At 32.2% G+C, this 26,457-nt stretch overlaps 1 protein-coding gene across 1 annotated transcript in view; it reads left to right on the top strand.

The window, feature by feature from the left end:
* KLHL1 (kelch like family member 1) overlaps window positions 1–26,457 on the top strand; it is a 426,381-nt gene that overhangs the window by 147,754 nt on the left and 252,170 nt on the right. Inside the window, exon 3 of the mRNA XM_016925362.4 lies at window positions 6,955–7,091. Coding sequence (XP_016780851.2) covers window positions 6,955–7,091 — 137 coding nt within the window. The remainder of the gene's footprint in view (window positions 1–6,954; window positions 7,092–26,457) is intronic.

The raw sequence follows: 26,457 nt of genomic DNA, 5'->3' as shown, positions 1-26,457 counted from the left end.
AAGTCACCAAAATATATATTATATATGTATATTTATATATATATTTGTTTCTTAGCAAATACATCAGTTCTATTTACATGATACCATAGGTCTAATAAGTGTGCAATAGCACTACATCATCATGTAGGTATGTGTACATAGTTATTTAAAAAATGCTTTATTGCTAAAAAATGCTAACAATCATCTGAGCCTTCTGGGAGTGTTAATCTTTTTGCTAGTGATGGGTCTTAACTCGCTGTTGATGGCTTCTGATTGATCAGGGTGGTGGTTGCAGAAGGCTGGGGTATCTGTGGCAATTCTTAAAATAGGATGATAGTGAAGTACATTGCAACAATTGATTCTCCTTTCACAATTTTTTAATATACATATAGCATGGGATGCTGTTTGATAGCATTCTACCCACGGTATAACTTCTTTCAAAATTGGAATCAATTTTCTCTTCAACCCTACTGCTGCTCTGTCAATTAAGTTTGTGTAATATTCTTTTTTATTTCTTTTTTTTTTTTTGGATTCAGCATCTTGCTTTGTGGCCGCAGGCTGGGGCACAGTGGTGCAATCTTGGCTCACTGCAATCTCCGCTTCCCGGGTTCAAGCAATTCTCATGCCTCAGCCACCTGAGTAGCTGGGATTACAGGCATGCGCCACCACGCCCATCTAATTTTTGTATTTTTAGTAGAGACCGGGTTTTGCCATCTTGGCCAGGCTGATCTTGAACTCCTGGCCTCAAGTGATCCACCAGCCACCTCCCAAAAAGTTTAGATTACAGGCGTGAGCCACAACGCCCTGCCAGGTTGTGTAATATTCTAAATCCTTTCTTGTCATTTCAATGATCTTCACAGAATTTTCACCAGGAGTAGACACCATCTCAAGAATCATTTTCTTTGCTCATCTATTAGAAGCAACTCTTCATCCATTCAAATTTGATCGTGACATTGCGGCAATTCAGTTACATCTTCAGACTCCACTTCTAATTCTAGTTCTTTGGTTAGAGGTTACTTCTAGTAAGGTTACTTCCTCCACTGATGTCTTAAACCCTTCAAAGTCATATATGAGGGTTGGAATCTTCTCTTTTTCCAAACTAGTTGTCATTTTTACTTCCTCCCATGACTTATGAATGTACTTAATGGTATGTAGGAGAGTGAAATTTTCCAGAAAGTTTTAAATTTACTTTGCCAGATGCCTCAAAGGAATCACTATTTACAGCATCTGGAGACTTATTTTTCAAAGAACTAAAAATAAAACTACCATTCAGTCCAGCAATCCAGCTACTGAGTGTCTATCCAAAGGAAACAAAATCAATATATCAAAAAACCTGTGCTTGTATATTTATTGCACTACTATTCACAATATCAAATATATGGAATCAACCTAATTGTTCATCAATTGATGAGTGGATAAATAAAATATGATATAGATACACATGGAATACTATTCAGCCATTAAAAAAATGAAATCATGTCATTCATGGTCACATGGATGGACTTAGAGGTCATTTTCTTAAGTGAAACAAGCCAGGCACAGAAAGACAAATGTCATATGTCTTCACTTATAAGTAGTTGCTAAAAACTGTGATTACATGGACATAGAGAGTTGAATAATAGATAATGGAGATCCAGAAGAGTGAGGAGGTGGGAAGGAGAAGGAAAGTGAAAAAGTGATTAATGGGTACCATGTACATTATTTAGATGATGGATACCCTAAAAACCCTGTATTGACCATTACACAGTCTATACATGTAACAAAATTGCACATGTATGCAAAAATCTGTACAAATGAAAAAAAGAAAAGAAATGAAATATACTTTTTAAAAGTAACATGACTTGAAAGTCAAAATTATTTCTTAATGAGCTGTACAATGGATGTGTTAGCAGGCCTAAAGACAACATTAATCTCCTTGTACATCTCTATCAGAGCTCTTGAGCAACCAGGAACATTGTCAATGAGTAGTAAGTCTCAACTGTGGACATAAAATACTCAGTAAGCCATTCTGCAAACGATGTGCTGTCATCCAGGCTTTATTGTTCCATTTCTAAAGCACTGGTTGAGTAAAATTAGTGTAATTCTTAAGAGCCCTAGGATTTTCAGAATGGTAATGAGAAGTGGCTTCAATTTAAACTCACTGGTGCATTAGTCCCTAAAAAGAGAGTTAGCCTGTCCTTTGAAGCTGAGAAGCCAGTCATTGACTTCTCTCTAACTATGAAAATCCTAGATGACATCTTCTTTATATATATGGTCAACATTGAAAATTTATTGTTTAGTGTAGCCACTTTCATCAATGATCATAGAAGCTGCAGCTTCTATTAGGTTGGGACAAAATTAATTAATGTTTTTGACATTAAAAGTAATGGCAAAAACCATAATAAATTTGCACCAACCCACTTGCTGCTTCACTTTGCACTTTTATGTTATGGAGAAGACTTCTTTCCTTAAACTTCATAAACTAACTTCTGCCAACTTTGTACTTTTCTTCTGCAGTTTCGTCACCTCTCTCAGCCTTCATGAAATTGAAGAGAGTTAGGGCCTTGCTCTGGATTAGGCTTTGGCTCAAGGAAATGTTGTGGCAGGTTTCACCTTCTGCCCAGACCACTCACTTTCTCCATTTCAGAAATAAGTCTGTTGTGCTTTCTTATTATTTGAGTGTTCACTAGAGTAGCACTTTTAATTTACTTCAAGAATTTTTCCTTTGCATTCACAACTTGCCTAAGTGTTTGGCAAAAGAGGCCTAGCTTTTGTTCTCATTCCACTTTCTACATGTCTCCCTCACTAAACTTAATCATTTCTAGCTTTTGATTTAAAGTTAGAGACATGCAACACTTCCATTCATTTGGACACTTAGAGGGCATTGCAGGGTTATTAGTAGGCCTAGTTTTAATATTGTGTCTCAGGGAACAGGGAGACCCATGGAGAAGGGGAGAAATGAGGGGGTGGCCAGTTAGTGAAGCAGTCAGAACTATACTTACTGGGTTTATTGTCTGATATAGGTATAGTTTATGACACCGCCAAACAAGAACAATTGTAACATCAAAGATCACTGCTCACAAATTACTGTAACAGACATAATAACAATAAAATATTTGAAATATTGCCAGAATTACCAAAATGTGACCAAGATACATGAAGTGAGCCCATGCTGTTGGAAAAATGGTTCTGATGGAATTGCTAGATAATGAGTTGCTATAAGCCTTCAATTATTTTTAAAAAACTGCAGTATCTGCAAAGCACAGTAAAGTGAAATGCAATAAAATAAGGCATGCTTGTATTTGTAATTCCATTTTCCATCAGATAAACCAAATAATTGTATTTTATTTTTAAAGCCATCAAAAAGCTATGAATATACCAATAACAACCAAACCAAAACAAAACAGAGAACAAATAACAACGCCTAAGAACTAAAGGGCAGCTCCCTTCTTAGCCTGTTTTTTGTTGTTGTTGTTGGAGAAGTATAGTATCTGTTATGTAATCAAATTTTACTGTAGATGGAAAACTCAGGAGAATGTTATTGATGGTTCAAACAAAAATCAGTCAATGGAAATTGACCAAGAGATGACCCAGTTGTTCAAAGTATTAGAAAAGGGAGAAAAGTAACTATCATAAATAATTCAAAATATTTATAGGAGAAGATAGATAACAATAATAAAGCAATCGGGAATATAAAGACATTTGAGAAAATTCAAGTGATTAGAAATTACCTAAAGTAAAGCAGACAGGAAAACAAAAATTGAGTGTAAAATGAATTAAGATTGAACAGTCTATGTAGCATTCTCAGTTGTTGAACCATATATGCAATTTGAGTCCTAGAATGTATCAGACAGTTAATTTGGTGAAAATATGAGTAATTATTTGCAGATAATTTTCAAAATTTGATTTAAAAGGATCCATGCACTGCTCCAGGAAGCTCAGAAAAACATATGCTGAGTAAATATTAAGTCCCACTTACAGCTAAATAACTAAAACCCTAAGATCAAGAGAAAAAAGTTAAAAACAAAAATAAAGGACATATTACATCAGAAAAACAATTGTAAGAATTAAAGCTAGCTTTCTATAACAAACAAGGTGGTCTGGGTGCAGTGTCTCATGCCCATAACCCCAATACTTTTGTAGGCTAAGGCAGAAGGATTACTCAAGGCCAGGAGCTCCAGACCAGCCTGGGCAATATAGCAAGATGCTGTCTACAAAAAATTCAAAAACTAGCTAGGCATGGTAGCATATACTTGTGGTCCTAGTTGCTTGAGAGGTGGAGGCAGAATAATTGCTTGGGCCCAGGAGTTTGAGGTGCCAGTGAGCTATGATTGTGCCATTGGACTCCAGCCTGGGTGACAAAGCAAGAGCCTATTTTTAAAACAAACTGACAAACAAAAAAATTCCAACAGTGGTGCCTAATTGATAATGAAATTGTATATTTCAAGTTAAAAAAATCACCCTAGAATTCTATGTCATGTGTAAATAACTTTTAAAAGATACTAGACATGCAACTAAATAAGTCTTCAGATAAATGAAAGCTGTGTATTTATTTTTTGCCATCAGACTTACAGTACAAGAAATAACTAAAGATATTTCTTCCAATATTGATACCAGCTTAAAGCCGACTTCAAAAATGAATGGAGAGCATCAAAAATTGTGAAAAAGGCAGTAAATTTAAATATATTTTATGTTCTTCTTTTAGATTTTTGACTGAGCAGAAGGGGTGTTTTATGTTGCAAATTTCTTACAATATCCTTGAAGGTAGAGTGTTATTGGTTAATGTGATCTCTAGACAAATTTAGCAAATATCCGTGCAGGGGCCAAATCTGCTGTGCAGCTTGTTTTTGTGTAGACCATAAGCTAAAATTCATTTTAGAATTTTCAATTGATTGAGTTTGTTTTTAAGGAGAATATGCAACAAAGACTATGTGCAGAATTTTCAACATGTAAAATATTTACTATTTGGCTCTTTATGGAAAACAAAATTCTGGTTGCTGCCGTAGAGCAACCACTTTAAACACACATATGTGTGCATACACACATGTGAAAAACATGTAGTCAATATAATGAATGATATGAAATAATTACTGTACAAAGATTAATCCAAAGAACAAATAGCGTAAATTAAAAACAAATATGTATTGGTACAATTAAACCCAAATGTAATTTTGTGAAAAACGTAAATTAGACATTTTAGAACCCATGCTGGGTGAGGTGGCTTGTGCATGTTGTCCCAGCTACACAGGAGGCTGAGGCAAGCAGATCACTTTGAGCCATGGGGTTCAAGGCTGCAATGTGCTATGATCATGCCACTGCACAACATCCTAGACAACAGAATGAGATACTGTCTCTAAAAAAAATGTTGAAATTATAAACAAATAAATAAATGTTAGGCTTTAAGTAAAGTGAAAAAAACTTTGGAAAATTTAAGATGCAAAAGTGAATACATGAAGAAATAACTTGAATAAGCCTTGTGACTTAGTAAATAATGGAAATGATATTAGGAAAGTCTTCTTCAAAATAGCCAAATGTAAATGGTTTTTCACATAATTTCTGAAAGATCTTAAAGAAAAAAGTAATTGCTTTATTCTAAAAGTTGTTACACAAAATTAAAGAGTTGTAGCTCCCAGCTCATATTATGAGGCTACTATAGCCTTGATTAAAAATCAGATCAGGAAAATACAAGAAAATAAAATTAGAGATTTATTCATCTCATAATTATACTTGAAAATATCATAATTTTTTTCATTCTAAAATATCATTAACAACATTATAAATTTTAATACACAAATATTATAAAAGTTGTTTGCAAAATTAGAAATTAAAGAGGTTTATCTGACTTAGTAAAGCTTATATTCCAAGTATATTCAGCAGGCATCATACTGAAGGGAGAAACTTTAGATGCATTCCTCTTAATATAGAAAAAAACACAAAATGCCTCTGTGACAGAGGAACTGTTTAACACAGCTGTAAGGAAAGAGAAAGAAGAGGAGTTATACAGAATGAACAGGAATAAGTCAAAAGAATATAACTTGCAGATGATGTAGTCATCTACCTAAATGTAAAAATAAATAGCAGAATCAAAAGAACTAGCAAACATAATTCACCAGATGTACCAGATAAAGGATGAATCTATGAATTTCTCAATTAATAAATTCTAACAGAAAAACAAACCAACAAAAATAGAATAAAAAGTAGATAGTATACACAAAGCCAACAAAATTGTAACAATATAAGAATCAACCAAGAATCTATATAGCAATTTTCAGGAAAACTTTAAAATTGAAAAGGAAACAAAGTATCCTGAATATAGGGATAGATATTTTATACTTTTAGATGGAACGAATTTATATGAAAATTATGTCAAATCTCCCCAAATAAAATAAAAAATTAATGCATTTTTAAATCAAAATGCTTTAGGAATTATTTTTAAAACTTAAAAAGTTACTTAAGACTTGAAAGCCTAAAACTCTACTTATGAAAGAATAAAATGTTACTAATAGTTAAATTTAAAATATTAAAGAAAGGGATTTGCCTTATTGGTTATAAAGACATATTTCTAATTAAAAAATACTATTTTATTGGCACAAGAACAGGCAAATAAACAAAACATAATAGAAATCTCACCAACAGATCAATATACGTTATGCGTTCAAATTCACGATAGTTCAGTGGGGAAAGTTAGCATGGTGAAAGGTGGGTCATTACATAAAGAAAGCCATAATATATTATTTAAGAGGCCTGAAGCCCTAAATGTGAAAGACAAAATATCGTTCAAGTGATAGAAGAAAATGTATGAGAATGCTCTATTACGAAAAGTTAGGGGAAGAGTTTTTGAATCAGTTTTGTAAAGTACAACTCATGAGGCGATAAATAAAATGCATTAATTGATTGATCAATAGATTGATTTTGTGCTCTGTGTTACATTCTGGTTGACACAGTGATTTTCTGCCTTACATTCACGACCTAAATTAGAACCTGTGACTCTTTCAGGCTTGTTCTGAGTTCAGTCTCCGACTATTTTGCGGCCATGTTTACAAGTGATGTTTGTGAAGCCAAGCAAGAGGAGATCAAAATGGAAGGCATAGACCCCAATGCTCTCTGGGACCTTGTCCAATTTGCATATACAGGTATGGCAAAATAATTATAACATCATTCTGATGTCTTATAAATTTCAGCTCATTTCCTTTAAGTATAGGATTTAAAGCTTTTTTTAAAAAAATTCTGTATTCTGTATCTTTTCAGTTGAAAACTAGTAGATCAAAAATCAGACTTTTTATTGTCAATGAAATTACAAATGTCTATATGTATACATATACATTTCGTTCTTCCACAAATGATTTAAACTGGCTTAAATAAATAAGTAAATAGTAGAACCTGGGAGAGAAACAGGGTGGATACAAATTATTGAATAATAATTTGTTTATGTCCATGTTTGCTTAGGAAAGAAAAGAGATTCTAATTGTCTTTTCTTTTGGAAATGATGGGTTCAAATAACTTTTTCCCTGGAATGTGTTACTTTAACGTAAAAATTTTCACAGAATAGTTAATGCGGACTTGACAAATCATTTGAAATGGACAATAAAGGTACTTAGAGTTGTGCAAATGACATTTTTGAAGTTTTTTTTCTGATCTATGTTGACATTTTCTATTAATCTTTGTATCGTGTTATTAGTGCATTCAAATAATTTTGCCATTGTAGCAAACATTTGTTGAATGTTACTCAGTATACAAGTATTAATTGTATTTGTAGAGAATAAACTAATGAATCTGTGTATTGCCCTCATGAAGCTCACAGACCAAATGAACAGAAGATGTAGATGAGGACATAAATATGATATAATGCCAAATGTTAAGAGAGTTAGAAGGCATACAACACACAGAGCATTATCAGGGTTTACACTTTTTAATAACTATTTACATTTAGCAAGAAGAGGAGGACATAAAATCTTGTGAAAGAAACCAAGGCAGACAGTATATATTGACGGTTTGTTTTATGTATTATTTCTTATAAATGGAATGTGGTTCATTTTACCTAATTTCTTCATACTGGTGTGAGACGAAGAAAGGCAGGTTCTGGCCTAGTTATCAAAGCAGCAGGAACGTAGTTTAAGGAGTTTTATTTTTACAGCATTTCTGCTAACAGAAAAACAAGAGGTGACATTGTGAAGATCAGCCACTGGAGTCCAAACACCTGGGAACTAGGAGGACTCTGTCCTCTTTTAGGATTTCACTTATATTGGAGAAGGATTTGCTAACACTAAGATAACACTCAGTAAAAAAAGCTTCCTGAAAAAAAAAAAAAGTACACATGCTCTGACTGCTTAATCTCAAAGCAGCAATGTGAGGAAAATACTTAGACATTTTTTGGTCTTAATAGTTTTAAAGTAATATTTTGATAAAGAGAAAATCGTACTAGACAAAATTATACAGGTAAAGAAGACTTTATTCAAGGATATTGCATTAGGAGAGAGACCCAAACTCAGTCTGAAGTTTACTGAAACGAAGGAAGGGAGAATTTTTAAGTGCCAAGGTCAGAGGGAGAGCACAGGCCCATCTGTGTTTGTTAATTGGTTTTACTAAAGAAAAAGTAAACTTTCTCATCTTTGCGAGAGGATAGTTTTACAACTTGAAGCAATTTGTTCACCCAAGTTAGTCTTCTACTCTCCTCCAGAAACTGGGGCATAGGGGAGCTATTTCCCTTGATGTTTACATTTCAAAGATACAATGTTCAGGCCTTTGGGAAAAAAAAAAAGTTACGGGTTGTAAAACTAGCAAACTAGCAAGAGGTTTTTAAAAAGATTTAACATCTCAAAGGATTAGAGAAAAAATTACAATTCCATGTTTTTTTTTTGTAATGAGTAGTCTGAAAAAAGAGGGGTCAGCATAGAGTCAGGAAGAATTCTATCCAAAGTTTAGGGAAACTGAGGCAAATTTTAAGACCATCTTGGTCAATTTCAATTTGCATACAACCTGAAACAGTCATACGGAGGAATATTTACCTCTGAGCCAAGAGGTAGCCAGCATAATTACATTATTGTTTCCTGGAAACGGAAGAATCATGAAGCTAACATTTTAGGAATCCTTCCAGCAACTAAAAGACATAGATCTAACAACCTAACACTTCCAGGCTCCATGGTCTGGCAGTCTTGCATTTCCTATGTGCAAAACTAGGTCAAAAGATACTCAGCATCCTGCTGTACAAAGTTGGAAGGTGTTTCAAAGCTCCCTGCTGAAATAATGACCCAGATTTGGCTCTGCTTGTAGAGGGCGGACAGGATACAAAAATGCCTCTCAGCTGCCACTGCCACTTTGGCCTGTGCTCCAATACCTTAAATTTTTAGTTGTGAGTTTACAGAAATGTGTTAGATGAGGAAAATATTTATCAGGTATTATTGGAAAAATTGCAGGCATGGCATAAGGCAAGTATCTTGCTTTTTGTCATATACAATGTAATAAATTATAAAAATAGAAAAGAACAAGTTATCAGTTTTACAGAAAGGGAAGCATAGGAGGTAACTGCGCTATCTACCTAACTCACCAGCTAACAGATATCTAAGACTTTTCTTTAAAGAAAGCTAAAAATAAATATATTCCAGAAAACAGGAAAAAAAAAGAATGAGTGGCAATAGATGTAAAAGTCCAGCCATTTGAGAATATGTATTTTTTTTTTATTTTAAGGTTTGAGAGGCTTTGGTGAAACTAAGGAGGATCAACTATGTCAATGATTGATAGTTAATTATTAGCTGTAGAAGCAATGTGTTTAATAGAGATAGGTCAGAGTGCTTTCAAATGATTTAAACATATAACATTTTATGAACTCTGAAAAATGTGTAAGATTTGAAGGAACCAGATGTAGGTAATTTATCTTATTAAGTTAGAAATTAAGGACAAAGTACATGGATAAAGCAGGCTTAGAATGTATGTTTGAGATAAGCCTCAATGATTATAGTTTATAATCTTTGATTGAAAAAATAACTTTTATAGAATTTTATATAGTAAAAAATTGTACATATTAAGATATGGGAAACACTCTCCCCATTGAACTCATCCAACATTTGTTACCTGTAGTCCAAAAAATTAGATGAGAAGCAATGAGATCAAGTTTTTCAGAGAAATTCAGTAAGAACTAAAGCAAACATGTGGACTTACATTATTATTATTATTATTATTTGGTAACTGGTAAGAATGGCCTTGGTATCATTAAGAGACAGCAATGATGATAACAGTTCAAAAGAAGTTTCTTAAAAGAAAAAAATATGAAAAGGTTAATACTTAGCAATATGTACAACAGAGTAAAAACCCAGTAAGGTCTTTGTGACAAAAGAATTTAAAAAAATAATAATTCCTGCAACTAATTAGGATAATGATGAGGTTGTGAAAAAATGATGACTACTTTTAAGGTATGAAGTTAGTTTCTTTACTTAAAATAAATGACAACATAAGGTCAGTTTTTCCCACATTGTAACAGCACAGAAATGGAAAGAAAATTTACACTGGTGTTAGAGAAATAATTATAACTTAATATGAAGTTCATCTCATTTTTCTAAATTCTTAATTAGCAGTATAAGCAATTTCAATTTTTTTTTCTTTTAAGACTTTCAATTGTGTTTTCTTCACCGTTTTCTACTAGAAAATCTGCTTGTGATCTTAGCCATTTGTAAAGAGCAAAGGCCCATTTTAGCAACAGTGTGTGTTACAAAGTAGTGCTGTTTTATAATTGGTATATTAAGTTGTAAATAAAATACTTAGTTGGAATTCAGATTGTATATCAGTACTTATAAAATTGTATATCAGTTTTTCAAAATCAAATCATAATTCTGCTAACAATATTTGAGCACTTATGGCATGAAGAGGGTCACAGTGTGTATTAGAAAAAGACACAATGTAAACTATGTATATCGATGCTCCTTAGCTTACAATGGATTTATCTGGATGTGCTATCCTCTTTGTAAATCAAGAAATACAGTGAATGCATATCACTTTCATGCCATCATAATGACCAAAATTGAAAGTCAAACCCTGATAAGTCAGGAACCATCTGTATAAAAAACTGATAGAATACAGATTAAAATGTCATAAACCTTTAAACAAATTTGGCAACGCACAGGATTATATGGAGCAGTGCATAATGCAAAAGCTCTTTACTTTTGTTTTTAAAAGTAGTAAAATCTATGTATCACTATCCACTTGTTGGCATTCTCAGTTTAGATGTGTCAAATTAACTTAAAAACAGCTTTGTGAGCATTTTCCTGTACCTAATGCAGCTCCTGTTCTGTAGTTCCATTTTTCTATTAGGTTGAATAGAAATGAAAACTGAGATATTATCATTTAATCTTCAATAAGCCTTTGATTTAGTAGGGTGAAGTTAAAGTTATTCAGGAGTTATTGTATGAGTCATCCTCAGAAGCATGAGGTCAGAGATGAAAAGATAATTAGGTCATACAATATCTTATCACTCTATGTTCAAATCACCTAGAGAAGTAGCAATGTCTGGAACTTCAGATATTCCATCCTGAACATTATACATTTTACAGACGAACGTTTTCTATGCTAAGCATGTGCAAAGCAGAAACACCAAAATATTTTTTGAAAATTACATATTTCATATTTCAAATAAGCGTTTGTAAAATCTTCTTGAGATAGATCACAAATGTGTTGGTCTGTTTTAAATTAATATGAGGACACAGATACATATTCAAAGCCTCTAAATTTCTTAATGCTGCCCAATCAATGAGGTAAAAGTAACCTTGAAATGATCAATAGTAAGCTGTTGACTCTGTTACTGGAATAGGAACATCAGAACTTAAATTGACTGGTATTGTCTTTACCAGATTTGTGTACTTTTATAGGGTATCAGTTATGATAGGAGTTCCTTGAAGTGACTCATCGCTGTCTTGCTCTCAAAATAGTTTGAGTAGCTTAAACTGACTATCATATTGCTATATAGTGGTTCAGTGCAGGTTTGGGTCATAGTTTCTCCCCATCTAATGCTGGTTCCCTTTAGGTGTCAATGGTGCCTCACAATTTAAGCATATTAATGCCTAATGGTCTTTGTCCTGTGAATGCATTGAGCAGCTCTCAAGTTTTACTATATGTATGTCTACTATGTACTATGCCTTATGATGGGGTCTGAAAAACAATATGCTGAATTATACATGTTCCTTACCTTTAAGGGTCTTCAAATTTAGCACTAAATACAACTTTTTGTTATCTTATTTTGGTTTAAACATTTTTTGTTTTATATATATATCAAATATATATATAAATATATATCAAATAAATATATAAATATATATCAAATATATATAAATATATATAAATATATATATCAAATATATATAAATATATATATCAAATATATATAAATATATATATCAAATATATATATAAATATATATATCAAATATATATATCAAATATATATCAAATATATATAAATATATATATCAAATATATAAATATATATCAAATAAATATATAAATATATATATCAAATATATATAAATATATATCAAATATATAAAAATATGTATCATATATAAATATATATCAAATATATAAAAATATGTATCATATATAAATATATATCAAATATATAAAAATATATATCAGATATATAAAAAATATATATCAGATATATATAAAAAATATATCAAATATATATAAATATATCAAATATATATAAATATATATATATGCTAGTATTTTCTCATTTAAGAATGGAGCAAAACAATTTTTGATAACAGCAAATATTGATTTTGAATCCACTTGCACACACATTAGGATTTCAATCACAGCCAAAAATGGATGCTCACATTTTGAAAGGAAAAGAAAAACTATAATATATGGAAAGGATGCACTGAGGTTCATTATATTTTAAAGTTGCTCTTAGACTGATAGAAATTTCCTCCTAGTTTATCTCTTACATAGTCTCTGCTATCCTGACATACTTGAAAATATACTGTGTTCATTGATGTGTAAGAAAATAGAGTTCTAACAAATATGGGAGATGGAATTGCAGAGTTACTAACAAAGTGTCAGGTCCTGTAGAGAACTGATAAGGACAAGGTTTAAATAAAGGAAGCTGTCAATCTAGTAGTGATATTAAGAAGAGGGTTAGGAAATTAAACTGCCAAATGGCAGACCTTTAATCATATTGAAGTGTTAACTTCCTTGTAGAAAAAGGTTGTGTGCCACTGAAGTTAATTAAAGTCTTTGTACCTGCTAAGAAATGTTAAGATAGCTTCTGCTTACTGCCAAACATTTGAATGAAATAAATATACACACATAGGGGCTGAGATGTTTAATGTCCTGCTTTAATATTAAAAAGTGTATATTAGCCTGGAGTTTACCATTTAAACTCCCTTCAGAATTTTTATTGTAATTAGAAGTAAATTATTGTTTCATTTTTATTACTGGTTTAATTCAACTGGCATGAATTATGCAAGCACGTTAGTACATTATTAGTTTCAAACTTAAGGCTTTTACTAGATGGAAAATTCTATTCTCGATTTAAGAAACTGAGCCTTCAAAGACTGGTTTTATATATTATTATTGCCCATTATTTAAAAGTGTTGATTTAAGCACTTTTCAGAGGGTGTTTAAACAACCTGTATATTCAGTAACAAAATAAAAGTAATAAAAATGAAATCAATAATATAATTTTTATATCACCATCAAATCCTGACCTTTCCATCATTTTAGCAAGAAACCTTGTTTCATTTGTGCATATATATGTTTAAAATGTGTGTGTGTGTGTGTGTGTGTGTGTGTAAAACATTTAGTACTATCGTATGAAACTAATTTGGGAAAAGTATTGTGCCAAAATAGACAATAAAAACTATTTCAATTTTGTGACTGTTATGCAGCTTTTTGTTGTTGTTATTGAACAGTGTTTTGGCTTTGTGCCATGGGGCTTAATAGAGAGACTGCAAAAGAAATAGCTAGGTGACTTTTAATATTTAGGAGTAAGGGTTATGTATCTACCACAGTGTAAGTCACAGTTATTTTCTGGGTTTTGAAGTAAGAAAAATCTCTTGGGTCCCATAATCAACTTTACTTCCTTAAACAATCTGTTTGGATTTTATTTTATTGTTGCTCTCAGTCTTATAATTGTTTTCATTTTCCTTTACTTTGTGAGAAGCTAAGAATTGAATCATTGAATTGAATTCAATCACCATTTTTCCAAGTGTTCAGGGTACCTGCTATGTATTTTCCTACTTTAATCATAAGGTTCACTATATTTTCTTAGGCTTTTTCCACCTGTACTTTCAAAATACTTATACACTTTATTCCTTTGTATTTGTAAGTGTAGTGTGTAGAACTTAACACTAGATATCCAGGACTTATTTTGGCCTTCACTTGAATTGATACGCAACTACCACTCAGTGTGATGTGGGCAGCCCAGTGTTCATTCTGATCCTTGGATATTTATTCTAATTGGCATGCACCTATTTCTTGCTTCTCATTAAGTACTTGAAATATCTCTTGGGCTTCTCCATTTTACAGTTATGGATCTTGGTCAAATTACTTAACTTTATGAAGTCTTAAGATTCCTTAAATGTAAAAAGGGAAAATAATAGTCTTTAAGTGAGAGGGTTATTTTAAGGAGCAAACTTATAAAATTAAGCTAGTTTAGCATAAAGTTTAGCATGCAGCAAACACTCAATTATGATGATTATTCATAATGTGTGATTTTATAGGTTTTTTCAAATCTTTTTCACAATCCTTCATAAGAATAAAAATAACATCTGAGAACTGGGAGAGGATATTCACTTTGCTTATCAATCATTTATTAATTTCGAGTCCAATTTATTATATGTTTCAGCATTATATGTTTTTTAATTCAGATGTATGATTTGGTATACATGTATAATGGTGCATTTTTTAAACAACTAGCTTATAATTTTGCTACCTTGTGTATTTGAGATGGATTTTTATTGTATATTATATTCATGATTTTATCATATTTTATCTTAATTGGTCCTTACAGCAACATTCTGAGATAGGTAGGTAGTCAATATCATATTGTCAGATACAGAAATGGCATCTTAGCTTACATGTCAACAAAATTATTATAAGATGTAAAATCATGGCCTAATTTTTCCATGGACATTTCGACATCTTTTCTACTAGATCTAGAGTTATTCAACATTCTGTCTGCTTAATATGAGAGGCAGCGCTGCTCATAATTATTTATGTCATTGTCACATTGAGTGAAAAGCATGACCTTCCATTGACGTAGTAACAACTGGCATCATATATTTTTTTCTTACAATTAATATTGTTGTACATCAAATCATGAGTAGCCTGAGGAAGTTATATAAATGATACCCAAATGGAGAATTGTCATTGATGCTTCTTAGCACTATTTAAAATGTTATCCTCAGACTTGCGCATTCATAATTTCATAATTTCAAGTCTAATTTTATTTTATTATATTAATCTGAAGAATAATCATAAAAATATTACAACATTCAATTATTAACATTTTCAAGAACTTTCCATGCAAATCTTAGCTATGCCTCACAGTATTCAACTTTATCTTACAAGTGAATCAACTAAAGCACCAATTTCCTAAATGTTTTTAAATAATACCCATCTTTGAAAACATTATTTTACTTCAGTTTTGACTATTTGTTAATATCTTCCATTTAAAATTTGGTAGAGATGATATGATTTGCTGATAGTATGGGGGGAAAACAAGCAAATAAAAACAAGCAAAACAACCCTGTCATTTCACCCTTATTAAGACTTCTGTAAATTACCACTTAGCCATTTTTAATGAAGAGTCCACTTTCCCATTATGCTTGGGAAAGGACACTTATAATGGGAACACGAAGCACTTTAATTTTAAACACTTTGTCTCCCTCAGTTGAAGGATGCTAAGTGCAATCCAACCAGGAAAACACATTTTAGCTGGAAGTGAACTGCATGCTGAAGATGTTCTGAAGGAATACCTTGATCACTGATTCCTTTGGATTGTGAACTTGAGTTTTCGTCTCTGCATATTATGGCTATTATTTCACTCCTGTCACAATACTCAACCAGAGAAAATGTCCTAGCCAAATGGCACTTACATGAGTCTGATGAACCTGTCCTACCCCATATTTTCTTCTCTAAAGAAATGTTTAGGTGTGGTGAGAGGAGAGGATAATGCAGAATAAAAGTTAATAAAGAAATTCTAAAGACTGGTAATGGGATTCAGTCTTACAAGAAAAAATGTAAAAACTATTTTTCATTTGTCTAAAATATAAGTTTATTCCTGATAGATCCATGCCTGAAAAATGTAAATACTACTTGGAAACATATGCCATTGATTATTTTCATGTGTTTTCGTGGGCTATGCACTCTGCTTTCTGATTAATGAGCATTTTTGATTAACTGACAAATTTGACTAATTCAAAAACGATGTAATAGGACATTTTTGAATCATTTTTACAAATTACTATTTTATTTGCCAGATTCAGTTAAACAAAACATATTTAGAACCTTGTAATCAAACCCCCTTGCTTACATTTATTTAACTTAAGTTTTCCACATCTTAAGACGGCTTCAAAGTGCACTATCCAAGAGGGGAAATAACAGTCACATAATCTATGACATAACTCAATGTGCTCGGATAGTGTTTTCAGAAAGAATTGCATACTTATCAGAAATTCTGTATCTGTATGCTCCCTCGGCAGCACTCTGTAACTATTGCACTTACAGTTCACTGGGGCTAAGAAATATTGATTTTAAATATGGATTATGAGATGTGAAGATTTCAAGAAAGGCATGAATGTTCGCAGTCAGAAAACAAAAGTGGTGATCTTTAAAAATGACCCATAATGGTAGCAGCAAGGTAAGGAGGTAACATATGAAGCATATTTTGGAAACCAAGATAGAGCATCATAAAAAATTACCTGTTAAACAAAAATACAAAATCTTTGTCAACACAGAACCTCAAGAATAAAGAGGAAGTGGGTATGGTGGCCTCACAGAGGGTAGGATGGTAGAACTCCCAATCTGGGCAGAATGTGAGATAAACTATTAAAACTGCCAACTTTTTTCTTTCCACATCAAATCCACCAAAGTCACTGAATAAAATATTTAAGCATCTCAAGACGGAAGAGCTCTGCAGATAACTTCAGTACAACCTGGTTCTACAGAAACATGTTCCTACTAACTTGTGAAAATCTGGCCAGTAGAAGTTGCCTTCTTTTATACTTACCCCTTTCTATCTCCCTTCTAGTTTCCTGATGATGTAGAATATAAAGGAAGAAAAAAATAAGCCACTTACGTAAGCCAAGTTATGGCTTTTATCTTAGTTTTATTTCTAAATATCCATGGTGTATAAGGCTTTGTAAGTCAAATAAAAAATACTTGGAAAGGCATTCAAATTCAAATCAAAACAATTATGGTGTAATTTTCACAATAAGTAATGTCTTAAAACTCTGTTTGTATTCATAGAAATGACATACCAATTAGTTTTTCTTCTCAGTCAACAAGACAAAGAGGTAAGCATAATCAGTTATATTATAAACTAAAGGCAAACATTTTCCTCACCATAAACACGGGTGTTGTTATATTAAAATCTGAGACAAATATTTCATTTGAGTATTCAAAATATTTTAAATATACATATAACACTATACAAGCTGCTTTAGACATCTTCAGTATTTAGCCAAAAGTGGATGTAACAACGAATTATAGATCTCTTGCTTCTCTGGGCTGATTCAAGTTCAAATTATTTTGTCCAGGAGCACAAGTCTCTAATAATTTCATGCATTAAGCAACAGAATATTTAAATCTGAAAATCAAACTCAACTGGGTTCAAGGTACAATTATTTTAAAGGGAATTGAATTATCTCTGCCGAATTCAAGAGTATATGTTCTACATAAAGGTATCCTAAATTAAAATAATGACCAAAAGAACATATCTGTGATAAGTCTGGTGCTTAGATAGACAAATTATGTTACTTAAGTAAAGATTTAAATAACTTCTACGACCATGAGTTAATCATTTTTTTTTTCACTGTTCTTACAATCAAAATTCCCTCGAGTGTTGCATGACATGCTATTTTAGGTTAAACTCCATGGAAATTAGTGACAGTGGAAAAAATCTATGGAGTTGATTAGGGACAGAGTCATAAACTATAATAAATTTGAAGATAAGACATGTTCTCTATTGTTAAAGTTGAGGGAGCTTAACACCTGTGCATCGATGTGAGTCAAGGGAATGTTGCTTTTACTCTGAAAACAATACCTTGTTCTCTTCAAATGATAGATATGTAATTAGAGTAGCTTTAAAGCAATTTAAGTAAATTTGAGCTACTGGCATGTTTAATTCTTACCTATCATGCAGTGGACTTTTATAGGTATAAGGTGGACAGAAATAGAACGAATAATGACTTGTATTGTCGCAGCTACTTTTGAACTGCTCTTTGCATAGCCTTTTCTGACTTTTCTAACAGTTTCTCTTGAACTCTGAGATGTAATTAGTACTCAAAAAACATAACCATGTCTTTCTTGTGGCTGGAAGGCATGTATGACATGGTTTACAGATTAATTAGCTCTAGGATTCTAGAATTTCATGGGTAGAATTTGTATTCTGTTTTCTAAAATCAGTTTGCTGTAATTTTTAGAAGACAACTAGGATTTTCTCTCTGACAAGAGAGAGAGGAGGCCAGAGTGCCAATAAAGTGGTACAAATTGGCAATAAGGAATAATTTTGACAGCAAAATTCTAAATTGCAGTAAAATTTAAATTTCATTAACTGTTAAAAATATGTGTAAATTGCCTAAACTAAAATCCCTTTAACTCTCCTTCCTTTTTTGAAACATTTATTCAAAAAATCCTGTGAAATGACTGATATAAATAATTGAATACACCAATAAATGATGGAGAATAGACAAATTTCCCACATAGAAGAATTCAAAAGTATTTATGCCAGTTATTCCACCGTCATGAAGATAGAGTACAACTCCCCCCTCCGTAAGTGTAGGCTGTGCATAGGGACTTTCTTCCAGAGAGTACAGTATGTAAAGGTACTAAAGAATAACATTACAGTGGAGAAACCTGACATACACTACCTCCGCACGTGATCAAGATGACTATCACCAGTGATAAGTCATGTTGATAATGTTTCTTAAATAGCATGTGATGAGACAGAAACTTCATTCATAACCCCAGTCTAATAATCAGCAAAATATCAATCGAAGAACATTTTATGAAATATTAAATTAGTACTCCTCAAAACTGTCAAAGTCATTAAAAAAAGGAAAGTCTGAAAACTTCCGCAGCCTGGAGTTGCCTAAAGAGACAGAATGAGTAAATGAGATGTACTATTCTGAATGGGATCCTGGAACAGAAAAAGGACATTAGGTAAGAAAAGAAAAAAAAAATCTAAGGAATGTAAAGGAAGTACACATTTTAGTTAATAATAATGTAACAATATTTGTTCATTAATATAACATATATCATACGAATGTAAGATGTTAATAATGGGGGAAACAGTTATATGTCATATGGAAAATCACTGTACTAGCTTTGCAATTTTCTGTAAATCTAGAAGTATTTTCATATAAAACTATATTTTTAAAATACCTATGAGTTACTAAAAATGTCACTTTTGAGGTTTGAATTTCTAGAGTGACATTGATATTGTTTCTTCTTCAATTTAACAGAATGATGATAGATAAAATTCGATTTACTTTGTGAATTTTATAGGCAGTTTTTGCACTTTTCTGGTAGAATGCACATTCCTAAAACAATACCTTTGGAAATACACATTTTCAATATAACAGACTTTGTAGATGAAATATGGATACTCTGTGCATTTGTTAATAGGGGACGATGTGTCTAATAAGAAGTAGAACCACATTGATACATATTCTTCTATAAACTTCACTTTTTCCTTCCCATTCTATTTTACATATTTTTATGTCAATGCAGTATAAATTCAAATATCTTATAGAAAAACAGTGTTTAAGTCTACTCATACATATTTGGAAGATTTAGTGGCCTTTAGCATTTACTTAAGATGTGATTGTAGATAAATGTAGCACACCTTATTGGAACCCTATTTAAAAAGTATTCCCCGTTTAGCCCCCAGTTGAATCAGAGGAGGATGACTCCAATTTTATAAGCAGTTTATAGGATCAAAACCAATTATTTGTATTTCACCCCTTTCATAATGATTGAGTTAGGCATGATTATGTGACACAATTTTTGCCAAGGCAGCATGGAGAAAAATTTCTGGGGATTCTTTGGTAAAAGTTTCTTCACTGATGTAAGAGATATATACACAAAGAAATAGTTCCTCTTCTGCTACATGCTTTCCTGTCTGAATCTGAAACCTGAAACTATGGCAACTATGAGAGAAATTGAGGAAGTCACTTGAGATGCCTGTTTCCTTATGATGTGTTGACCGTCTCATTAATTAACTCTGGAGACAAAGTTCCTCTGGACTTGCTAAGAGAGATTATAAACATTTCATTTTTTTTTTTGGAAAACAATCTCTAAAAGTTGTCTTCTGTTAGAAACATTGACTTCTTACGTATATCAAGTTTAATATGGCTATCGTGTATTTTTAAGCCAGTTTTCTACGGCATCTAACTAAAAACATGCAGGTTTTCCCTTTTAGTAAGCTTATTTGAGAACGTTATGCCTTGAAATCAACTGTGAATGAAAATGTAGAATTACTTTTCTTTCCATTAGCAGTTTTCATGCTTTTTCAAAAGTTAACTTTTAAGTCAAATACTTGGCTGCTTTTTGCCTTTTTACATCTAGGTCTGGCCGAGCAATGGCTAGGTTATAGATGTAAAGAAATACAGCATGCATGAGGTAGCTTAATTTGTGTGCATTGAAGCTTGACACTGGCTAATATTCCATTTGTGCCTTCTGGCTTTAACAAATGGATTATTTCATTGGATATAGTCCAAGTTTTAGAAAATAAAATATTAAAACTCTTTGAAAAAACCAATGGTTATAATACTTAACCTCCAAAGCTAGCAATAAATAAAAATATTATTCTACATATATCTTGTGAAAATTCTTTTTTTTTCTTTTTTGGGGAAATAATTGAGAGATGATCTGAAAAAAAAATCTGTCTAAATTATTATGAAGTGTATTATTATCAAGGGTTTGAATTTAGACTGAATAAATTTGTTTCAAGAAAATGTCGTAAAAACCCTGTAAGTTATTACATTGACATACTGCCTCTGAATCTTTTTTCAAGTGTTGATCTGGGAAGTAAAAATACACACACATATAAAGAAATATAGTAATATACTTTTCCAATATAAATGGTCAATTATACACCATTTGCCTGAACACCCAAGCCAAACTATGTGGAATCCTCTGGGATTTTATTCCTCACTGTCCACATCCAATATTCACTTTATCTGTCAGAGTCCCAGCAGAAAACAAATGAAACACTGAAAGAGCTTAAAGGAAGAGAGTATAATAGAGATATCAACAGGGTTCAGAATGTTCACAAGGGGTGATGGAAACACACAAGAATTAGCCACAGTGACGGAGTAGGAAGATCACACACACACACACAATTTTGTATGGCAGGCTCAAGTTTTTAAGATATTAAAAATATGTTTTTCATATGATAGGTTGGTACAAAAGTAATTGCAATTTTCCCGTTGAAAGTAATGACAAAACCCACAATTACTTTTGTACCAACCTAATAATAGCATATGTGACTTGTCATGACTGTAATCATGTTTTATGTATTGCAAACATTCAGAAAAATTATTGGCCAGGCATGGTAGCTCATGCCTGTAAATCACAACAATTTGGGAGGCCAGAGCAAGAGGATGGCTTGGGGCCAGGAGTTCCAGACTAGCCTGGACAACATAGCAACACCTAATTGCTACAAAAATAAAAATAAATAGCTGAACCTAGTGGTGCATGCCTGTAATCTCACCTACGTGGGAGGCTGAGGCAAGAGGATAACTTGAGCCCAGGAGTTCAAGCATGCAGTGAGCTAGGATCATGCCACTGCCCTTCAGCCCGGATGACAGAATAAGACCTTGTCTCAAAAAGAAAACAAAGGAGAACAAAGAAGAAAAAAAATCACAATCCTCAATGTAAATTATAATATCATATATTTGTTTGATTTTTCTTTGCATTTAAGCACTCAGAAAATGTTTCTATCTACTTGTCAACTCAAATCATTTATTAAATATATTTTGAAAATACAGTTGAGTATTCTTTTTTAAAGCTTTATTGATGAATAATCAAGATATAATAAACTGCACATATACAAAGTGTATAATTTGATAATTTTGGCTTATGTATATACTCACCACAAAGTAATGAATATATCTATAATCGTCAAATGTTTTCTCATGTCCTTTTGCAATCTATCTTGTTGTTCTTCCTTATCCCCACCTAGTACATAAGCATCAGTGATCTGACTCCTTACATACCAGATTTTTTGGGATTTTCAAGAATTTTGAAGTTAATCATAGAGTCTGCGTTTATTTTCTGTCTGGTTTCTTTCACTCAGCCTAATTATCTTGCACTCAACGTAAGTAACCATGGTATTTCATAATCAATAATTATTTTATTTTTATTATTATGAAGTATTCCATTGAATAAGCATACTCTAATTTTGTTTATTTATTTACCTGTCATGTAACATTTTAGTTCTTTCCAGTTCTTGGCCATTGCAAAATAAATTTTCTGCAAACATTCATGTACAGATTTTGTATCCGCATATTCTTCCTTTACTCTTGAGCAAACATCTAGGAGCAGAATGGCTGAATCATAGGAGAGATAAAACTGCAGAATTGTTTTCTAAAGTAGTTGTACCATTTCACATTTCCACAAGCAGTTCTAATAGAGGTGTTGTGGCATGTCATTGTGTTTGTAATGTGCATTTTCTGAAGCACTGATAATATTGAGCATTTTTTGTTCATATATTTTCTTTTGTGGGATGTCTGTATAAATCATTTGCCCAGTTTTTTAAAAATTTAGTTTGAAAATTCTTTATATATTCCGTATATAATATTTTATCAGATATGATTTGCAAACTTTTTTCCTGGTTTATGGTTCATCTTTTTATTCCTTTGATAATATATCTTACACTGGCTTTTTTTTTTCTTTCTTTTAACTAGAGGCAGGGTCTCATTCTGTCACTCAGGCTGGAGTGCAGTGGCATGATCTTAGCTCAATCTTGCAGGGAATTATATGAAGTCTAGTTTCTCAATTTGTTCTACGAGAAATTATGTTTTTGATATTTTATCAAATAAATTTTTAATTAACAAAGTTTGTTTATAGAAGTTTTATAGCTGCCGGGTGTGGTGGCTCACGCATGTAATCCCAGCACTTTGGGAGGCCGAGACAGGTCAGGAGTTTGAGACCAGCCTGGCCAACACGGTGAAACCCCGTCTGTTCTAAACATACAAAAAGTTAGCTGGGCATGGTGGCGGGTGCCTGTAATCCCAGCTACCTGGGAGGCTGAGGCAGGAGAATCACTTGAACCCGGGAGGTGGAGGTTGCAGTGATCCGAGATGGCGCCACTGCACTCCAGCCTGGGCGACAGAGTGAGACTCCATCTCAAAAAAAAAAAAAAAGTTTTATAGTTTAATGTTTGAATTTAGATTCATGATCCATTTTGAGTAAATTTTGTATATCATTTGGGGTATACATCAAATACAAGTTTTTGTACACATATCTGACTCATTCAAAGACAATCTTTTCTCAAATGACTTACTTTTGTGCCTTTGCATAAACTTTGTAATCAGTCTTAAAATCAGGTAGTGCTCTTATTCTCACTTTGTTATTTTTCAAAATTGTTTGGATTATTGTAGGTCCGTTGTATTTCCATATGAATTTTATAATCAGTTTTGCAATTTTCACAGAAAGTCTACTGGGATTCTAAATGTTATTGTAGTACATCTATAGATTGATTTGGTGTGAAATGAAATCTTAGCAATATTGATCTTTGAGCTTCTGAGCACAGCATGTCTCTACATTCCCCTACCATCTCAGGACTTCTGATTAGAGTGCTATGTTGGGTGATACCCAAGACTAACACCCCGTTCAGTGATGAACTGGGATACTTCACAAGACTCAGCATGTAGTTTTACAAATGGCTATGAATTGTTACGGCAAAATAATACATAACACAATCAGAAAAGGTAAACTACCCATGGGGCAAAGGCGAAATGAAACCAGGTACAGACTTCCAAGGGTTCCCTTCCAGTGGAGTCCCACTGAAGATACTTAATTTTACCTTCAATAAGTTGTGACAAAGTGTGTGAAATGCCAACCAAGGAAGCTCACTAGAGATTCAGTGCCTGGAGTTTTATTAGATGTTGATCGCATAGGCCTCCATCTAACACAGAACAAAATTTCAGACTCCCAGAAGGGAAAAAAGGTGTTGCTCATATACCACATTGTTTGTACAGTTTAAGCACAGTGAGTCAATTTTATCAGTTAATGATGAGAATCCTCTTGAAATCTAAGTTCTCAAATACCAGCTGGAACAAACCTTGAAAGCAGGCCTTTCAGAGGATGGTAGTAGTTCAGGTCTGCTGTTTTCATTCTTTTCTGCATAAATTATATTGAGAGAAATAGTTAATTAGATTACAGGAAGTCACCTTCCCAATATTCTAAAATCACAGTAAAATGAAGTCAATAGAAACCATGCCATCAGCATGTAGGTCTTCCATCTGATTTTCTCTCAAGATCTATGCTAAGAAGCATGCAACCGTCTTCTTGACAACTTTACTGAACAATTTAGGTAAAATTCCTCTGAAGTTTTAAGTCAAAACAATATGTTGAAGGGTATATATGAATAAAAAAGTGTTATAATCAGTTTAAAATTAATAACAGATTTTAATGTGTTCGTATTATTTTCTCTATTTTAACTTTATTTTTATAACAGCAGGTACACATTTCAAAAAGAAACAAAAATTGATATACAAATATAGGTTTCTGTAACCTATAGAATACTTTTTGCTCATGCTTGCTATGGTATTTCACAAACCTTAAAATATATATCAATAGTACTCATGTAATCAGTCTTAAAATCATTGAAATCTATACTTTAATATATAATAAACATATTTTCATATTACCCTAATCACTGTATTTTCCAACCTGTTTTCTGCAGTGTATCTGCTCTTCTTTTTCCTTCATCAACTCACTTTTATGCTTGGAGGCATGCTTTAGATTTCTTTACTGTCTTGCTTTCAGTGAAAGTCATAAATAAAATATAATAGTCTTTTTTATCTATTAACCATGTTGTCATATTTGAAAAAAAAGGCATCTATCATCCAACAAATTCTTCTTTAATTATAAAAAAAATTAAATGAAGAAATCTGTCAGATACTGCCTAAAACATTGTATGACACTCAAAGCCACCAAAAATGGGACACACTGACATCATGAGCCTCTTGATCATGATGGAGCAGGGTACAAGATCACCTATACGGTGTCCTTGCAAAAAAGAAAAAAGAAAAAAACTTCACCATAATCTAATAAAGGGGAAATAATATAAGTCCAAAAGGAGGAATTCTGCAAAACAACTAGTATGGATTCTTCACCAACATCAATTTATAGATGAAAAAATGGCAGGGGAACAGTTCTAGATAAAAGGAATCTAAAGGAACACCACAAGTAAATGTAACATATAATCCTTGATGAGCTCTTGAATTAAAAAATCAAAGCAAGCTACACAGCAAACTATTTGAACATTTGGGCAAGTGTATGTCATAGCAAATATATAAATTTCATATATGATAATTATATTGCCACTCCGTTGGAGAATACCTTTGTTCTTAGCTGATAGATGCTGAAGCATTTAGGCGTGACATGTGATGGCTGAAAGTAGCTCTCAAGTAATCTTGCAGCTACAACATAAATACACACATACACATACATATAGCAAAATGTTAACACTGGGTGAAGCCAGATGAAGGGTATATGGGTGGGTTTTGCAAATTATTATAGGTTTAAAAAATTTCAGAAAACAAAATTTGATATGGAAAAAATAGTTGTTATGCATAAAGGACTTTCTTAATAAATATTCTGTCCAAAAGTTTTGAAAGCAGATAACTTTTTATTATGTCATAAAACTATTCATGATGAAAAGGAGAAATCTAAGAGAAAATGGTAGTAACATCACAAAGTTAAAAAATATACACAAACTGGCAATAATATACTTTTAAATCTCAATTAAATAACAGCATAATTAGAGTTAGATAAAATTACATTTTTCCTAAAGTCTTATATTCAAATTTCAAATTTAGTGCAACCTGCCTTCCAAGTTCACCAATAAACTAAGACATTCCTTATATGTAGGCACTAAAGGCTGCCATTGATTATTAAAAGCTGCAATGTATGCTTTACTCAGGCAAAATATATATATATATATAAATGAAAATATAAATGAAACAATTCAAGCTTTAGTCAAATTTAGAAGATTCAGAAAAATGAATAAAATAGGATATTATTTTCTCAGGTTTAAAATTCTTAAGATTTTCCTTT

Source organism: Pan troglodytes, chromosome 14 (assembly GCF_028858775.2).
Source record: "Pan troglodytes isolate AG18354 chromosome 14, NHGRI_mPanTro3-v2.0_pri, whole genome shotgun sequence".
Classification (NCBI taxonomy): Eukaryota; Metazoa; Chordata; class Mammalia; order Primates; family Hominidae; genus Pan; species Pan troglodytes.
Note: the sequence above shows the minus strand (reverse complement) of the source record. Positions and strands in the feature narration are given on the sequence as shown.